This window comes from Callospermophilus lateralis, chromosome 13, assembly GCF_048772815.1.
Source record: "Callospermophilus lateralis isolate mCalLat2 chromosome 13, mCalLat2.hap1, whole genome shotgun sequence".
NCBI lineage: Eukaryota > Metazoa > Chordata > Mammalia > Rodentia > Sciuridae > Callospermophilus > Callospermophilus lateralis.
Genome location: NC_135317.1, coordinates 61456955 through 61476468, shown reverse-complemented (window position 1 = coordinate 61476468; position 19514 = coordinate 61456955). Strand labels below are relative to the sequence as shown.

Sequence of the window (19514 nt, the reverse complement as noted above, 5' to 3'; positions counted from 1 at the left end):
AAAACACAAACAAAGACATTAAGACCAGAAAGTGGTAGCGGTGGCAGTGACAGGTGGTTTGAGGTCCATTTCATGGGATCTTCCAACAAAAAAATAGATTTATATTCGAGGGGGTGAGGAGACAAGGGATTTGGGGAGAAGTAGAGTGGGAAAGGTGGAGGATGAGTCTGGAAAGGTCACTAGAGGTTTGAGTGGGAAAATCATATCAGCTATTGGATTTTTATCCATAAGCAACACGAAACCAACTAGTATTACAAATGTGGTAATTGTAGTTATAACTTACATTGCAATGTCTTTGGGGTGTTTGAGCCTTCTTATATCTTTCCCTTTATTTCAGCAATATTTTGTGGTTTTTCAGCAAAGAATCTAACACATCTTTTGTAGGATTTATCCTTTTTGGTAGGTTGAATGCTGTTATTGATTCTATTCTTCATTTAATTTCAATTTCCAACTTTTGGTGATAATATATTGAAATGCAATTAATTTTAGGATTTCGATTTTATGTATTACAGCCTTACTAAGTCATTTATTGATCCTAGTATATTTTGGTAGATGCCCTGGAGTTTTCTATATACACAATCACATCATCTACAAATAAATACATTTATTTCTCCATTTCAAAACTATGTGCCTTTGGTTTCTTGTTTCTGTCATATTGAACTGGCTAGGTTATCTATCTATGTATCTATCTACTTATCTATTGATCTATCTATAAATACATATAGGTAGATCAAAAAATATCCTTCTATATGAGTGAAAAATTACAGAGTCAGGGTGGAGAAAATTGTCTCCCCCCACCCCATACCAAATACACATATAAAAGGGGGCCATGGCAGAGGTGCCTAGGAAGGCGATTGCTGAAGGGAAAGGAATGCAAAATGCATGATCAGAGCAGTCAGGAGAGTCGGTGACCTTGACTGCAACTTCCTACAGAGTGCACTGGCTATGCCTCACTTGTGTGGGAAGGACAGTGTTCCTCAGGAAGCTTTTGAACTTGGCTCTAGTTGGGCATAATCAAAAGCTGGATAGGGCTGGGGTTGTGACTCAGTGGTAGCGTGCTTGCCTAGGGTGTGTGGGGCACTGGGTTAGATTCTCAGCACCACATACACATACATAAAATAAAGATCCATCAACAATTTTTAAAAATATTTTTAAAAAAGCTGGATAGTTCCATAATGACGGTTTGCAGGCTAGAGACCTGAAGGAACCAGAAGCTTCTCAGTCTGAGAAATTGGAAACTTGGAATAGGAGGGATCAATGATGCAGCTCCAGTCTGGGACTAGAGGCCTTGAAACTCCTTGGAGAATCACTGGTAAGATTCCACATTGGAAGAGTGTTGGAGCTGAATGTCCTCCGATGATGGCAACAGCAATAGACTCACCCACTCAAAAAGAATTTAGCTTGCATTTCTATATTGTACTTTCAACGTGTCAGGCATTATCCTAAATGTTTTAGATGCATTAACTTACTCGGACTTCATGCCAGCACTATAAGGTAAATACTATTATCCTCTGCATTTTTTTAAAAAGATTGAAACCAGGACACAGAAAGGTTGAGTAAATTATCTAAAGCCATACAGTGAGTGATTGACAGAGTTGGGATTGAATGGAGCAAGGGATGTTTGGGAGAATATATGATAGCAATGTGGAATATGATCTAGAGCCAGTAGCAAAAAGTAAAGTCTATAGGCTATTATAATTGTTTAAACAAGAGAGTTTATATTGAAATCGTGGCCAGGGTGGAAAAGTACCTAAAAAAGTATCCGTGTCAAATGTTCTCTCTCACCTGCTTGCTATGGAATCCAAAGCAACCGAGTTCTCTAGGATAATTTAATCACAGATTAGAACTTTGGAAACAAGTGTCCACAGAATAATTTAACAAATATTTATTGTATACTCACTACATGCAAGGCCCTGTGCCACTCCGTTTCTACTTTCATTTGCTTCATTTTTATTACAACTAAATTTCCTTGCAGGAATACAGCTTAGCATTTGAAATGTGGTTTGGTATTTCCTTAGTGCACAGGCATCCCCAAAGAGATGCTCTTTTATATTTTCTGACCAGACTAAAATAAGCTGCTCAGTGTCTTGCTATGAATCCCTGTCAGAAAGTGGCCCATGTTTTGGCAGAGCTTGGGTGGGCGGTGGGCCAAACTCTAATGATTTTAGTAAATCATTTTAAGCCAAACACTCTCTTTTTGTTTCAAAACCTCTGTGGACTAATAGTAGCCTCCCCAAGGACTTGATTATTCCTGACTGTGTTCTCCGGGTGCACCCTCTTCCCACCTGGCACAGACTCCCTCTGTGTGTTGGATGGGAGCAGAGAGTGGGGGTTGCTGTTCATATTCACTCCCTCCATTTAGGCACTCTTACAAGGCAAACGAAGGGAATTTTCTGAATGCTTTATGGGAAAGTTGAGGTCAGGAATCAAGCATCGGGGAATTTTTCTTACTTTACCATGCCTGTGAGTAGATATGACTTTGTTCATTACTCATTCAACCAACCTTTATTGAGCACTATGATATGCTAGGTTTTCTGCCAAGTGTTTAGAGTCAGAGATGAATAAAATATAGCTTGTGATGTTAGGAAGGTTACATACTAGCTCCCTGTATCAGTCAAGTTCCAGTCAAGAAAAAGAAACCCCACTAGTGACCTTAATAGAGAGAATTCAGTGTTGGGAATTGGTCAAATGTGTGATGGACAACTGAAAAGGCCAATGAACAAGGACACAGGGAGACAGCAGGAGCTGCAAGAAGCAGCTCAGGCCTCAAGGGCAGTGGGAACGAAGGGACAGGCAGGATTAGCAAGTGTGGACTGGGTACTCTGAGGTGCAGCTGCTCTGTGGCAGCAGGTACTCCAAGGGGTCCGATGGGGCTGGCTTTGGAAATAAGATAAAAGCTGAGCCCTGATCCTCACACCTAGTTATGATTTGGATGTGAGGTATCTCCCCAAAATCTCATGTGTGAGATAATGCAAGAAAGTTTAGAGATAAAATGATCGGATTATGAGAGCCTTCATCTAATCAGTGAATTACACCCACCCATAGGATTAACTGGGTGGTAACTGAAGGTAGGTAGGGTATGGCTGGAGGAGGCGGGTCATCAGGGTATATATTTTGTATCTGGTGAGTGGAGTCTCTTTCTCTGCTTTCTGATCCTCATGTGAGCCACTTCCTTCCACCATATCCTTCCACCATGATGTTCTGTCTCACCTCTGGACCTGAGGAATGGAGCTGTCAGACAATGGGCTGAGAGTTCTGAAACTGTGAGCTCCCAAATGAACTTTTCCTCCTCTACAATTGTTCTGGTCAGGTCTTTTCGTCATAGCAGTGAAAAAAGCTGACTAAAACCCACCTATTCCCAAGGTGAAAGGTCATTCACAGGTGATGCTGACAGGAAACAGAAAGTAGCCAGAAAAGAGCTTCCAGACTACTTCTGTCACCCCTGTTGGCAAAGTCTTGCAGGGAGCAACTGGCAAAGAAAAAATATCTGCAGAGCTGACATGTGGAGCCAGAAACACAAACAATTCAATCATCCTAGAAGGGGGTTCAGTCTAGATCTAAAGTGGAATTGAAATGTGGTTAGCATGTTGCATGCTAGAGAACTAGAATTAGATTTAGAATTAGAATTAGATTTGCATGTTTCTGCCTCGGGGCCTTTGCCCTGGCTATGCTTTTTTCCTGAAACACTTTTCCACAGACACATTTCTCCCTCTATCTTCAAGATTCTGCTTGAATATCACTCCCCCTCCCCCACATTTTTTTACTGGGGCATTATAGTTGTACATGATGGAAGGATTTGTGGTTACATATTCATATATGCACACAATATAACAATATAATTTGGTCAATATCATTCTCTAGTATTTCCCCTTTGCCTCCCCTGCCCCCTACCGTCCTTTTCCTCTATTTACTATTCTCACTTTGATTTTTATAAGATCTCCACCTCTTCTTTTTTTTTCCTTTTACCTCTCTAGCTTCCACATATGAGAGAAAACATAGGACCCTTGACTTTCCGAATTCTGTTTATTTCACTTAACATAATCTTATCAAGTTCCATCTATTACAACTGTCACTTTTTTTGGGGGGGTGTTTGGGGATTGAACCCATGGCCTTGCACATGTGAGACAAGCACTCTACCAACTGAGCTATATCCCTAGATCCTCAACTGTCACTTCTTAAAGAATATAATCACCACCCAATCCCTGCTGCATGCTTATTTATCAGTTCCATTTTTTCCAAAATACTTAACATCATGTCAAATGATCATGTTAAGATACAATAAATAAATATTTATTATCATGTTAGGTACATAAAAATGTTAAAAATAACATATATGTTTGTTTGTTTTGTTGTTGTTTTTTTTTTGTCTTCCCCTACTAGAATGTATACTCTATAAGAGAAGTTGTATTAGTTTGGCTTCTCCAGAGAAGTAGAACCAATGTTGGGGGTGGGGAGAGAAGAGAGAGAGAGAGAGAGAGAGAGAGAGAGAGAGAGAATTTATTATTAGGGAAACTGGCTCATATAATCAATTTTGGAGACTGAGAAGTCCCACATCAGGCCATCTGCAAGCTGAAGACCCTGAAATGCTGGTGTTGTGATTCAGTCCAAGCTTGAAAGACTCAAAACCAGGAAAAATGTGACTCAGTCAGAGGCCAAAGACCTGAGAATCTCAGGGAAAGGTGTTGGTGCAAGTCCCAGAGTCTAAAGGACAGAGAATCTGGAGTTCTGATGTCTGAGGTCAGAGGAATAAGGACTTCCCAGATCCAGGAGAGAGAGAACATGAATTTATCTTTCTTCTGCCTTAATTGGATGGTGCCTACCCATGTTGAGGGAAGATCTTCCTCAGTCAGTTGATTTGCATACCAATCTCCTCCAGAAACACCCACACAGATAACACCCAGAAATAATGCTTTACCAGCTATCCAGATATCCCCTAATCCAGGAAAGGTGACACCTAAAATTGACCATCATACTGGAATCTAGATCAGCAAATGCTCTCTGAATATTAGTTGAATGATCTGAAGAATGAGGGTATGCTTAGTTGAAGAAGCATAAGAAAGATCTTTGGCAAAAAGCTTATAGATTTTTATATAGATTTTATATAGATTTTATTGTTATAGATTGAATCATGAGTGAACCCCAAAATCTTATGTGTTAAAAGGTTTGGTCACCAGCCTGCTGCACTATTGGGAGGCTATGGAAATTTAGGAGTTGGGGCATAGTGAAAAGATGTTATGTCGTTGGGAAGGTGGTGACCTTAAAAAGGATATTGGGACCCCAGCTCCTTCCTCTCTCATTTTCCTTCCTGGGTGCCATGAGATGAGAAGCTTCCTCTACTATATATTCTTGCCATGACATACTGGCATCCATAGGCCCCAAAGAGATTAGGATAATCATGGAATAAAACTTTAGAAATCATGAGCTCCCCCCTAAATGTCCTCTTTTAAGTTGTTTTATCTTGGATATTTTGTCACAGCAATGGAAATCTGACTAATACACAAAGCTAGTAAGGGTAGGATGGCATCTAGTCTATGTGGAGAGAAGAGCTGAAGGGAGAAAAGAAAGAAGGTGTTTTTAAAACATAGGCTTCATTAGTGGTTTGTTGTGCTCAGGTGAGAAGATGTCATCAGGTGGGGAAAAACATTTGTAAGTAACTTAATTTTGGGGACTGGAAACTTAGATGACAAATATAGATAGGACCATGGGCCAGAGCAGCTGTGATGTCTCAGAAATGTGCTCAGTTTGACCCTGCTGGAGTGAATGTAGAAAAGAATGTGAAGAGGAGGTTTCTCCATATTTATTTGTAAATGAAGGCCCATGTTCCATTTCCAGAAATGCCATATAAATTCCTCTTTATATTCTTTGGGTTGTACTCCTCAATTGCCAAAATTCAAATGACTTCCAGGAGAAAAAAAATGGGTTAAGAAAAAAACAAGATATATCCTTAAAAATATTAAAGAAAAATTCTGTGAAAGTAACAGTGGTGAAGATACCTATTTCAAATCACTTGTTCACTCTGAGAAAGCAAGTAAAATTCTAGACTATAATAACTAAATAACATCCAATCCATTAGTTGTTAATCTTATAACCATATGAAAATTAGATCAGTTTCTCTGGCTCAGTCTTATTCACTTTAGGTTTAGTTCTAATATCCTACAAAGCTCTTTGGTTTCGTTTCTTTTTTTTAAATTTCAAAATATTAATAAAACTATACAAAGGTAGATAGATTTTATACAGTATTCTGACAATCCAATGCCCCTTTTGTACTTTTGTCAATTGGGAGGAGTTGCGTTAGATATATTTAAGGAAACTTTCCTTTAGAAATATTTAAGAAATCTTGCTGGTGTGCAACTAGGGTCGCCAGACTCTAGCAAATAAAAATGCAGGATTCCCACTTAAACTTGAATTTTAGATAAAGAATGAGTAATTTTTTACTATAAATATGTCCCATGCAATATTTAGGGCATAATTATTATTTAAAAAAACCCTGAAATTGAAATTTAGCTGACTGTCCTATATTTTCTCTGGTAATGCTATGTGCAGGGAATTTTTCTGAGCAGTTAGTATTTGTATTTTTAAAAATGTATTCTAATTTGTTATATATGACAGAAGAATGCATTTAATTCATATTACACATATATAGCACAATTTTTCATATCTCTGGTTGTGCACAATGTAGAGTCATACCATTCGTGTCTTCATGCATGTACTTAGAGTAATGATGTCCATCTAATTTCACTCCCTTTCCTACCCCATGCCCCCTCCCTTCTCCTCCCTTACCTTTGCCCTATCTAGAGTTTGTCTTTTCTTCCCATGCTACTCCCCACCTCCATTATGAATTGTTATCCTTATATCAGAGAAAACATTCGACATTTAGTTTTTTGGGATTGGCTTACTTCACTTAGCATTATATTCTCCAACACCATCCATTTACCTGCAAATGCCATGATTTTATTCTCTTTTAATACTGAGTAATATTCTATTGTGTATATATGCCACATTTTCTTTATCCATTCATCTACTGGAAGGCATTCTAGTTTGGTTCCACAGTTTAGCTATTGTGAATTGTGCTTCGGCAGTGACTATTTGTCATGGGGAGGAATCAGAAACAACCCATTATAGTTCTATCATGTCTATTCAAGGTACATATAATTAACCTGTACTATATTGTGTGATTTTAAAAGTTCTTAATAGTTTTAAAAACAAAGGAAGTGACTTCTTACTAACCAATTAGAATACTTTTGTAGAGAAACTATATCCATCTTAAAGGCACAGAGTTCTTGTTACTATAGAAAAATAAAATTCCTAGCCTTTAATTGTTTCTTAGGAAATATGCAGGGTTGTTTTTGTGTGTTGCCAGCACCTTGCTCACACTAGGCAAGTAATTTACCATTTAGTTACATCCCCAGCTTGGAAATATGTTTGTTATCATTAAGACTCAGAGCTGAAAATTCAAGCTATTACTTGCTTAGTAGTGAGAATTTTAAGTTAGTAGTAGAGCTGTGGTTTTAATTTAGTTACCAAGCCAGAGAGTGAAATTTTTACCGGAGAAGAAAGGCTCATTTTATTAGTTGGAATTTAGCAGGTGAAACTTTCCCTGGCAGAAATGTCTCTGCTCAGTTTTTATTTTGTTGGGAAGAAAACAAAGTAAGGCTGTGTACCAATCAGACATGTGGAAATGCCCACTGTTTATGCAAAGAGACTAATGGAATTTGAGTTTAAAATTATTAACTTGGTGTTAGGAACCCACCCAAACTTTCAGTTAATGAACATCAGGCCAAGTTTCCTTGTAGTGTTTCTCTTTTACACATGGAATTTCCATTGGTTTAGGTCTTAAAGAAATCTGAAGCAAAAATATCTGATTATTATGCAATATGTCCCTGTGGAAATCACATGTTTCCTTTGAATTCCACAGGAGAAAAGAGTTGGGTAAGGCACTATTTTTCTTTCTACTTACTAATTTGTTTACTTCAAGAGGACATGAATCAATGTTAAAAATGTTTTTATGTGCTATACAAACCTTTACATTTGGACCAAAATACTGGAGGGTGGGGAGAATTACTGTTTAATAGATGTAGTTTCATTTGGGGAACATGAAAAAGTTCCAGAGATGGATAGCAGTGATTGTTTCACAACATTGTCAATGTACTTACCGCCACTGAAGTGTATATTTAGAATGGTTAAAATGGTACTATGATTTGAGTCTTGAATGCCCTGCAAAGGCCCATGTGTTAAAGGCACCCAGCCTGTGGTCCTATTGGGAGGTGGTGGGACTTTTAGGAGGTAGGGATGAATGGGAGTCAGTTAGGTCATTGGTAGCATATCTTTGAAGAGATATTGGGACCCCAGTCTCTTCCTCTTTTTTTGCTTTCCAGTCTTTGTGAGATGAACAGGCTTCCTCCACCAGTGCTCCCTGCTATGATGTACTGACTTTCCACAGGCCCAAGGGCAACTGGCTCAAATGACCATGTACCGAAACAACTGAAACTGGAGGCAAAACAAAACTTTTCTTTTTTATATGTTGTTTATCTCAGGTATTTTTTTCTCCCTAACGCAAATTGAATATTTTATGTCATAGTTTTACCCCAACAAATAATTAGACCAAAGTATCAAATTTCATGTTGTAAAATGTTTTAACTAAACTATTTCTGGACCAACTCCCCTTTTAGGAAGGAAACAATATCTTAAATCTAGTAAGATCATCTTTCACTTTGGTCTAAAAGACAGTAGATCATAGAAAATTGAGCTCTTCGTAGAGGATATTTTACCATAGAAACCTGCTGTGGAGTTTGAAATTATTAATCATTGAACACTAGCTGATCTCAGTTCTCATTCAATTTATAACCTGTAATTAATGCAACTTTTCATCAAATGATCACTATAGCCAGAAATAATAGGCTGTTGATTTTGCCACAAATTATTAAGTTATCGCATATGCAAATGAAGAGGGTATGGTTTTATTTTTTCAGAAAATTTATCTTAATGAAGGGAAAAAACATGAAAGTTATTTATGCAGAAAATTACAAATTATTCAGGTTATATTATGACAAACATCTCAGAAGACTGACTGCTCAACTTGTGCCAGTTACTTTTTCTTTGGTTAAAACTTTTAATTACATTATTGTAATTGTAAAATTTTTATTACTCAGTATTTTTTCTAAAACCACTTTCAATACACAATATTTTCAAGTGCAAGAATATGTATCAAACTACATATATATGCAATGTTTACAGGCCATTATGAAGCTGTATCTTAAAAATACCTTTAGGAAAATAAAGATTCAACCAGTTTGCTCAGCTTTAGAAATAGGATTAGAATAGAAATAGGCATTTTAATGAAAAAAATAAAAACTAATAAAATGCTTATTAATCAGTTATGTTTAAAAACTTTTAATAATCTCCACATAAGTGCAGGTTAGATAAAAGTCTACAGGTCATTAATATAAGATTGCAGTATTCTAATCTGTCTACTTTATGAAGTAATAACATGTACTGGATAGTCTCAAACCAGCTGGATTTCAACTGTGAGTTTCCAGATACCAGACTTTCTTGTCTAATGGCTTCCATGCTTTTTATTTATTTATTTCATGCACAGTTCATAGATGTCTTTCAGCAGCTCCATCTGACATGCACTGCTTCATCTTTCATAGCAACAGGGATTTTGACCAGTCTCCAAGTTAAAATCCCAGAAGATCTATGCATTTTGTGGTTTTGGGTGGGATGATGTTTCTTCTTATTCATAGGAGAAAAAATTTTCCAAATGTATGACCCAGAGACTTCCTGGATCCTATACATGTCCCCAGTAAACTTAATCCTGTTGCCATTAAATTTTGCTGAGGCCCTAGCACTACTCATCTGTGCATCTCAAGGAATATGTTCTCAACAAATCAAAAGTATTCTCTAACTGATTTCAGTGAGCTAGTTACATAGAAAAAAATTTAGCAACACCCACAGTGATAGATATTTTAGCTGGAAAGTTGAGCAGCCTAGCTCAGATGCAGCTTGCTCCTTGGCTTAATGAAGGATGCTCTGGCACATCAGGGCCATGATTATTTCCCAGCACCTGCAGAATCCCCAATAAAGAGTAGGTTTCTATAGATCTCTAACATCACATCTCCATATAAAGTCTGCTGAGAAGGGTCCAGGCATTTCCATTCCTCTTCAGAAAAATCAATGACCACATCCCTTAATGTCAATGGTTCCATTTCCTGGCTTTCAGTATGCTTACTTCCCCCCACCCCCATAGTTTTTTTCAGCTCTTGTGTAGTGCAGAAACCTGGGTCTCCTGATTTAGGACTGGAAGCATAGAAATGGATTCAAAGAATGGCAGGCTCCAGAAACCAAGGATATGGTTTAGACATAACTGATAATGAGTATTCATGTTGGTGATGAATGTCCATGTATGAACTAAAAAGACTGTGTAATGCGTAAATAAGCCTTAAAAATAACTAAGCTTCTTGGCTCTGCTAATTAACCCATTTACCTGTCTGAGCTAGTTAGAACTGAGAAAAAAGGGAAAACTTTTCATTAAAATTTTCTCTTATGGTTCAGAATAACATATCTGTGTCTATTGTCACTCATAAATGTCTCCTGAGTGGTTCTTACAATTCTGTAGTTGGCTGCTGTCATGATATAGATATGGCTAAACCCTGAAGTCCAGGAGGTAGGTGGGAGGAGGCTGAAGAGTAAGTGCTGTGCTAAGGATTTCACAGTAACTTCCCAGGGCACTTCACTTTTTCCACATAGAAGATCCATTAATTGGGAAGATCAGGAAAGAGGGAGAGAGGGAGGGAGAGGGGGAGAGAGAAAGGATGATTTTATTTTTTCAAAATTTCTTACACATTCTATCTCTGTAACTATCGAGCTGTTAGACCTAAAAAAAAAAAAAAAGGAAAAAACTATTATGATTAACTAACGATTATTTTCTCCTCTGTTGTAATATATGGTTTCCAAAGTCTGTCTTTAGCTTTATTGTCTGCATGATTCTCCTTGCCCACGACATTTGAACACTAAATTGATCAAACCCCTTGGTAATTGTGGAAGGACTGGGAATAAAATACTGGAAAGATGGAAACTATCATTGGCACCTCTTAGACAATTCTTCTCTTTCCCCTTCTTTCTCTCTTCTCTATTCCTATTTCCTCTTCCTCCCTTCTGTTTTTTTTTCCTTTTTGCTCAACCAACTTTGGACATTTTGCTTATACCTAACCCAATTCTAGATTGGCATGACTTTTCTAGGTAAGCATGCAAAGAGAGACCAATTGGAGTTCTGCATGTGAACTCTAAAATCAACACATAAGAGACCCCCGCCCCCACCCAATTCGGATGAAGTGTTCACACATGGTCCAGTTTTGCTGTTAGAATGAGTATGTCATTGGCTCAGTGACTATTCAGTTGAGCAGACTGTGTTAAACAAGAATGTGATCTAAATACATTCCTTACAATTATTATGGTCACAAACAGCTGAAATGTTTTGCCTCTCTGGCTAGCCAGATGTAGTGGTGCATGACTGTAATCCCAGTGACTCAGGAGTCTGAGGCAGGAGGATCCTCAGTTCAAAGCAAATCTCAGCAAGTTAGTGAGATCCTGAGCAGCTTAACAAGACTCTGTCTAAAAAATAAAACATAAAAAAGGCTGTGGATGTGGCTCAGTGGTTAAGCACCCCTAGGTTCAATCCCTCGTCCCCCCCAAAAAAAATTGTGTAGGAAATATACAGGGTTACCTCCTATAATCAAAGAACATAGGTCAGGTTATATGTCCTTAGCAAAGGGTATTAATAGATCTTTTCTTTAGGGCACTGGTATTTGTATAACTCAGGGGATAATGGAGGCCTCCTCCCTATGCCACATTTAAAATTCCTGATGAAAAGTCTAAAATTGTCTGATTTAGGTCATGCCACCTCTGGAGGGGGTAGGGTAAGGAGTATCCCAATTTAAGCAGCAAAAGTTTAGTATCCTGGGATCCCCCTCAGGCCTGGGGCAAACCACATTAGTTGGTTACTCTAGGATATGGTCACTGGTGCATATATGACCTTCAAGGGGCTGCCTTTATGTATTTCAGCCATTCATATAATTTTTTTTGATGAGCTATAGGGAAATATTTAAGCATCTTGGCAAACCAGTGTACACACTCTCTCACCACAGGCATCACACCACAGACTCTTCTTTCCATTCTCTCAGAGACATATCTCCCACTACATGATTCATTTATTTCTTGTACCACCACAAATGGACTGCTAACCTTCCCACTGGGAGAAAACCTGATGCCATGTCCTCCCACTCCATCTAAAGGTGCTGTCATGTCCTCTATGCACAGACTTTTTACATGAGGCCTTTTGCTCCTTTTCTTCTACCGTAATCTTACCTCCATATAGTGCAACATATCCTGTGCTGGAAAAAGGGAGAAGAAAATGAAGGCAAAATTATATGATTTTGTTTTAAAATGAAAAGGGGGTGTTTGATACACAAAAGTGGGTTTACTGAACAGTAGCAGCAAACAAGAAAACAGTAGTAGATGCAATGGTCCTCATTATCCTGGTTGGTAATGAATTCTTCTCTTCTGGGCCTTTCCATGGTTCCTTGCCACCTTGGTCTACACCTCGGTTTTTTCGGATGACTTGTCAAATGAGGCAATGTAACGGGTATGACCTTCCATGATTCTGCCTTTATAGGGTTGTAGAAGGTATCCCTTGCCTTCACTTTTGGGCATGATACTTTGAGAAAGCACCCGCCAAGAGTGAAACACATTCTATTCATGGGATTTTCAGGTTTGTATTTTTGTTTGATGACTAGGACAATCACCCTGGTCACTTTCAGGACTCATTATTTGTTCTCTGAAGTGATCCCACTGATTATATGATATGGAGTCTTTAGTCAAAATTCCTTCACCATCTGGCCTGGACTCCTCTTACTGTGCTTGTTCTTGCCTCCAGTGTCTTGGACCTTGTAATTTTGACTGTATCCCCGCCCTGCTGGGTGTACAAGCCAAGCTCTCACTCCCCGACATCCTTCTGCTGTGTTCCACTTTGCCTGCCTTTTAATCCTATTCATCCTTTATTTCAGTTTCAACTAAAGTGATTATTCCTAGAAGGCTTTCTCTGCCCACTGTCTACACCTCACCATTCCCTATAGCATTGCCACAGTTCCTCCAATGATTGATGGTTTGGTTGCACTTTTTGCTCATAAACCAGTGTCCCTGTACTAGACCAAGCTTCTGGGGGGACAGTCCGCTGTTTGGTTTACTCTATGCGTAGTTAATTGCCTTGAATTTAAGATCCAAGAGAATTTAGGGTTTCCCTGCATTCCCTGTTATAGCCTCAGCATTCACAGCAGTGCCTGGTTGTTGCAGAAGTGATATATACATAGCATAAACATCTGAATTAATGAAAAAAGAAATAGTGCCTTGCGGTGTGATTAACCTCTGTTTTTGTTTATATCAACTTTCAAGTAGATTGTGAGGACAGAGTTCAGTGAGTCATCTCGCTCCTCAGAGGACTTGAGCAGAATGACACGCTTGGTCCTCCTGCTTCGCAGATCGGTTAACTGAAGCACTGGAAACTGCAAGAGCGAGAGAAAAAGAGCCTTTTGCCGCTGGCCTAGGCCTTCCAGGTCAGGCTGAGCTGCCCTCTCCGCGAAGTCCTTGCCACGCTCCCACTGAGACGCAGCGGTGCGGGGCCGCGGGGCCGCGGGGCCACGGAGCCGCAGCCCGGAGCGGGCAGGGGCGGGACTTCCGGTCCCGCTTGCTAACGCCGACCGCGCCAGGCGGAAGCCCGGCTCCCGGCCAGGATCCGGGAGCCCGGACTAGAGGTGAGTTCGGAGCCGGAGCGCCCCGGGCACTTGTCTTCTCAGTGGATGCTTCTTGCGCGCTGTCGCGCCGCGCTGCGGGACTGGGAGACCGGGTAGGGAAGGGAGAGTCCGCGCTCCCCGCACCGGTGGAGGGACTGCTGGGACCTCTGGCTTGAGGAGGGGGGCCAGGACTGGGAATGGGGATTCGGGAGAGCCCCCAAGGGTAGCCGTGAGGGTCTGGGGAGGAGGCACCGGGGACCCTGAGGCGAAGAGGCCTTGAGACGGGGCTGCGATGACACTGGACGGAGATGCACGTCGGAGGAATGTGGGGGTGTGTCCCGGGTCCTGGCGGATTGTCTGGGATGGTGGCAGGATATGGCAAAGGTTGGCTTCCAGGGAGAGGTTTAGAAACGGGGTGCGGGGTGGGGGGTGTCGCTCCTTTTCTGAGGGTCCTAGATGAGAAGGACGTCTTGACCTAAGGAATCAAGAGAGATGACCGGTTACCGATTGGATGCTGAACTCGTACTGCTTTATTTGCAATTAGTCCTGCTTTTAAAAAAATGTATTCCCGCCCACCCAGGTAGATTTCGGGAAAATATTTTATATTCTTAGGAAAAGCTTGAACTCGTCTTCACCCAGATCCAACTTTGCTGCCTTTGTCAGACTGATAGTATTTTAAATCTCTGTTCAGACAAGTCAACCAAAGTTTTCCTTTTGGACTCCTGTCTACCTTGCAGAGTTTAGTTTTTCTTATTTCCTTTGTCATGGAATGAACTTCTAAATGTGTTTAGGATGACTGTGATAATCACCAGAGAAACCCGTGCTGTCAACATTATAACTTAATTGTTTTTCTGCTCAACATTGTAACATATTTTTGGATGTTAAGTGACTTGGATTTTTGCCACCAACGGAGCAGCTAGAGAAAGCTAGGGAAAGTCTTTGATGGAGGGTGATAGCTGATAATAGCTTCAGGTATTTCACATTTCCAACGCTAGTTTTTTTTTTAAGTTTTAAAAACGACTGCGTTGGTACAGGCAACTCTTAAGATCTGATTTGCTGGTCAGATTTGAATTATTTCAAATAAACTAGAAAATTTGTATTTGTTAGTATCCTGGTGTCTTGCTATTTTATATATAAATTCTTGATAGCCTTGAAAATCTATATACTTGAGTGATATATACAGGTCCTTATGTTTAGGAACACAGTTGATATTAATTAGTGTAAATCAGTATCTAGTCATAAACCAATTGCTTTAACATGTAGATGAGCATATTGAATAAATTTTCAAATTAGATAACAAAAGATGACAGTCATCTCCAAAGTTACTGCATTAATTGCTATCTTGGTTACTAAATGTATCTTAATTTAATCTCATTTCTTTAAGTAGACTGTATGGTTATCTGATGAGGCTTGATTTTATTTTTGCATTCAACTTTGGTTTAAAAAACTGTGTTCCTTCCCTTGTGTTTTAGAGAGGTGAACACTTAAGAAAGCATGCAAGTCTTCACACTTTAGTTTATGGTTGGAGGAAGTGCTTCTTGTTGGAAACAGAAGAGCATCTACCTTCTGTAGCAAGTTTCTAGTTATATTTCTGAATGTTTTGAAATTTGATTGCCTGATGTTTTGGGAAATCTTTGGAATGTTTCTTTGTTCTAATTGTTGAATAAATCTCTTAGCTTACTCTTTAGATAAATTGTTATTCTGTAGGATTTGAGATGTATTTTACAGTGTAAGCAATAATGGCAATTTTTGATTAGATGCAGCAAATTGGTAGTTTACCTTGGGTTCAATGTTTAATTTTTTTTCCCTGCTGCAATGGAATATGTATCTGCATTGTAAAAACTACCAAAACAGTGCTAACCAGAACAGTGTCTTTGTATACACATACTTAAACATTTTGTTTTTCTTAATCACCAGTTTGTAATATATCAAATAATTTGTTATATTTAGTTCTTTGGTTTCATGCCCTCTGGTGATCAGTTTTATTATTATATAGTACCTTCTTAGTTATCTGCTTCCCTATAGAAAGCTATTCCCTGCTGTTTGGTAGAATCAAGAGAGTTTGATACAGCTGAGGAATATATATCTTTTGACTAGGGAGCTTCCAGAATGCTGATTTTGCCAACTTATCATGCAGCTGCTGTACTGCCAATAATACAGAGTGTGGCCCTCATCCCTTCCTGTAGGATCACTTTCTGTCCCTTTTTCTCTTCTGAGTTAGACCTTTTCTCTCAGTGACCAAGATGACCTGGGCCTCAGGGTGACTGAAAATGGGACCAGAATGGTCAAATAAGACAGCAGTCTGTTAGAAGGATCCTGTCTATTCTGTTCAATATGATCCCATAAATCTTGGCAACTTTTCCTGCCTTTTGGAAGGTAGTTATGACTGTGAGCCATGGGTTTAGATAGTTATTGTTTTAAAAATAATTTTAAATGCTAAATTATAATTTTCTGATTATATAAATGGACTCCATTAAGTTTTGCTTAGAGGGATCACATTAAATTATACTTTAACTTTCATATCAAAGTAGTAACATATGTCTCACAATTACAAATACTGTAAAAAAATACTCCCATTCTTTATTGGTATTATTACTTAAATTTTTTTTCTTTGAGATTCTAAGGGAAAAAAAAAAGAGCTATTGGATAAAAGATTTGGGCAGATGTAGGAAAATTGACCATTACAAGTGACACACTAGAAGCTGTCTGCTATGATTTTAAGGGGTAATTTAGTAGTGAAGTGGTTTAAAATTGCCAGCTCCTTGTGATAATATAACAGAAAGACTTAGAGTTGAATTTTATTATTGTTTTAAAATAACAATAATATCTATGTGTGTATATGTCTCTCTTATTTATTGCCTGCAGGTGATGGGTATTATCTCCCAGGAGAATGAGGGGGCAGAGCTTTTGAAGTTGAAGTTTAAGTGATCATTGGGAATCATGGAGAGATTTGAGGGAGGGTTTGAGATAGTAATAGTTTATTTTAGCACTAATATTTTCAATATTGAGAGGAGGAAGGCATGGAAACTAGTGAAAACATTATAGATGGGATAAATCAGAGGACTGTATATATTATATATCAGTTAACTTGTTTTTATCTCAGGAGGGGAGTGAGAGCAGAACCCTGAAGGTGATAAAAAGTTAAATTCTCAACTTTCCCATAAGAAATAATGACTATGCAGATAGTATCAGAATCAAGTCCTAATATTTTAAACCCAAAGTAATTGAAAAAAATTGCAAAAATAAAAAAAAACATAGTACAAGGAACCACCTATATACCATTTATTCAGATTCACTTATTAATATTTTATCCCATTTGCCTTATCATTTGAGAACAAGAAATGTACTTTTTCTTGTTTATTTTTCACAGTGCTGGTAATTGAACCCAGGTCTTCACAATGTTAGGCAGGTGCTCTACCATTGGACTTCAACCCCAGCCCACAAAAATAAAAATAAAAATTGATTAAAGTAGAATGTTCATATTAAATATACTCCCAAGTTGAATTGCTAAGTTTATTTCTTCTCTAATAAATATTTATTAGCTCTAATTTGCTGAGTTCTGGAGCAAGAAAATTCCTTGGGAATTAGTCTGATTTAATTCTCTTAAAGATTATATATATTGACCAATCAAGGACAGGTAGGTTTTGATCCCTGAACTCCTATTGACTCTGTCAGTCTTAGCATCCTCACAGGTAGGAATAATAATTTCTTTGTTTGTTGTTTCATGCTTACACATTTTTATTTGACCTTAAGAGAGGTACATAAATATTCTTCCTTGCGCCTACTTGAAATCTTACTTGCATTCATTACAAAGACCACCTTATAATCTCTTTTTAGTTATAGAAAACAACAAAACAGCATATTTTAATGGGTTTCATTCACTTTATTATTATTATTTTTGTAAAAAACCCCCATGTTGTAGCCACAGCAAAACAGCATTTCTTTTAAGAACACTTAACCTATTATGTATTAAATATCTTGTTAACTTCTCTATGATGAGACTATTCCTTTAGGATTTTTATCTGAAACATAGTTTTCTTTAGTCTATTTACAAGGTCTTATCTTGATTGATCTTTTAAGATTCTAGGTTTTTATACCCTTTTTAAGTGGGTTGAACAAAGCCTAAAAGAGTCTAATGTGTGATAACAATGATAATTTATGTATAGATTGTTTATGATGTGGTTTTCTTTTGTAGTCATAGGGCAGGAAAGGTGGTTTCTTTACTTCAGAGATGGAAAATCCTGAGTTCCAGAAAGGTTAAGAGACTTCCCAGTGCTGTTATGGAGCTCTGTGATATTGGACTAAAATGCCATCTGCCCTGAGATGATGATCTGGCGCTATGCTGTTTGGACTTTCAGCCTCTAAAATTGTACATAATCTCATGTCTTCAGACCCTAAATCTAGTTATCCTTTTGATTGAATCTTACTTGTATGTCCTTGTAGAATCTATCTACTTATCTAGGAGTAAGAAAATTCCTTGGGAATTAATCTGATTTAATTCTCTTAAAGATTATATATATATTGACCAATCAAGGACAGGTAGGTTTTGATCCCTGAACTCCTATTTGATCCCTGAACTCCTGTCAGTCTTAGCATCCTCACAGGTAGGAATAATAATTTCTTTGTTTGTTGTTTCATGCTTACACATGAAATGCATATTCAGTAATAATATAGAATTGTGTTTACCTTATAAGAAGTAATGGTCCAACAATGTGCTGCCTTCATCGGACATGTAAAAGAGTGCAGACAGTTATAAAAGCTATACTAACAATGTAGTGCATCCAGAATGATATGATTAGAATGGTGAGAAATCTATGTACTAGTATTATGTAACCCAGAGAAGAGACAGTTATCTTCAAATACATGACAAAATCTTGTGTAGGGAAGAGAAAATAGATATTTTGGATTGCTGTGGATGACACATTTGGAGAATGGATATATATCTCCTATACTACCTATCTGTATCTATATATCTGTATCTATAATATATCTATATCTGTTTTTTTCTTCTTTTTTTGGTACTGGAGATTAACCCAAGAGAATTCAACCTCTGAGTTACATCACAGCTTTGTTTTTATTTTGTTTTGAAATGTGGTCTCACTAAGTTGCCCAGGCAAGCCTCAAACTTTGTAACCTTCTTCTTTAGCCTTTTGAGTAGCTGGGATTGTGAGTGTGTTCCACCATACCTGGAAAACATATTTTTAAACCTTAGAATCCATTGACTTTATTATTTCTTCTCCTCTGTTACCAGCCTAACTTGCTATTAGGGAAATAGATTATTTGCTGACTGAACTTGTTCTCCAAACAGGCTTGTCATCCATTTTCTAAATTTGTTATCCATAGCAACACAAAATATCTGTTTTCTCTTTGCTATGCAAGATTCTGTCATATATTTAAAGATAACTATTTCTTCTCTGGGTTAAATAATGCTTTCTCATCATCCTGATCATCTCATTTTGGAAGCACTAGGTTTTAGTATGGCTTTTGTAATTGTCTTCCCTCCTTTACATGTCTGATGAGGTGACAAATGGTTGTACCATTACTTCCTATAAGATGGATACAATTCTATACTCTTATTGAATATTCATTATTATTGAAGTTCCAAATTGCCTTAACATTTCAGCAGCACATCTTGTTCCTATGTTAAGTATTTGGTGAGCCAAAGCTTCCCCAATTTTTGTGGGAACTCTCCATTAGTCTGACCCTCAGGTGCTAGTAATACTGATTTTT

At 38.1% G+C, this 19514-nt stretch overlaps 1 protein-coding gene across 5 annotated transcripts in view; it reads left to right on the top strand.

The window, feature by feature from the left end:
* The first annotated feature begins 1266 nt into the window (after window positions 1-1266).
* The window catches only part of Disp1 (dispatched RND transporter family member 1), a 203362-nt gene continuing 185114 nt past the window's right edge, over window positions 1267-19514 (top strand). Inside the window, exon 1 of one of the 5 annotated variants that reach the window (XM_076831380.1) lies at window positions 1267-1312. Coding sequence is in view for 1 of the 5 variants with exons in the window: in XM_076831377.1 (XP_076687492.1) it covers window positions 13851-13897 (47 nt within the window). In the remaining 4 variants the exon portion in view is untranslated. The other 4 variants (XM_076831381.1, XM_076831379.1, XM_076831377.1 and 1 more) reach the window with 4 other exon arrangements.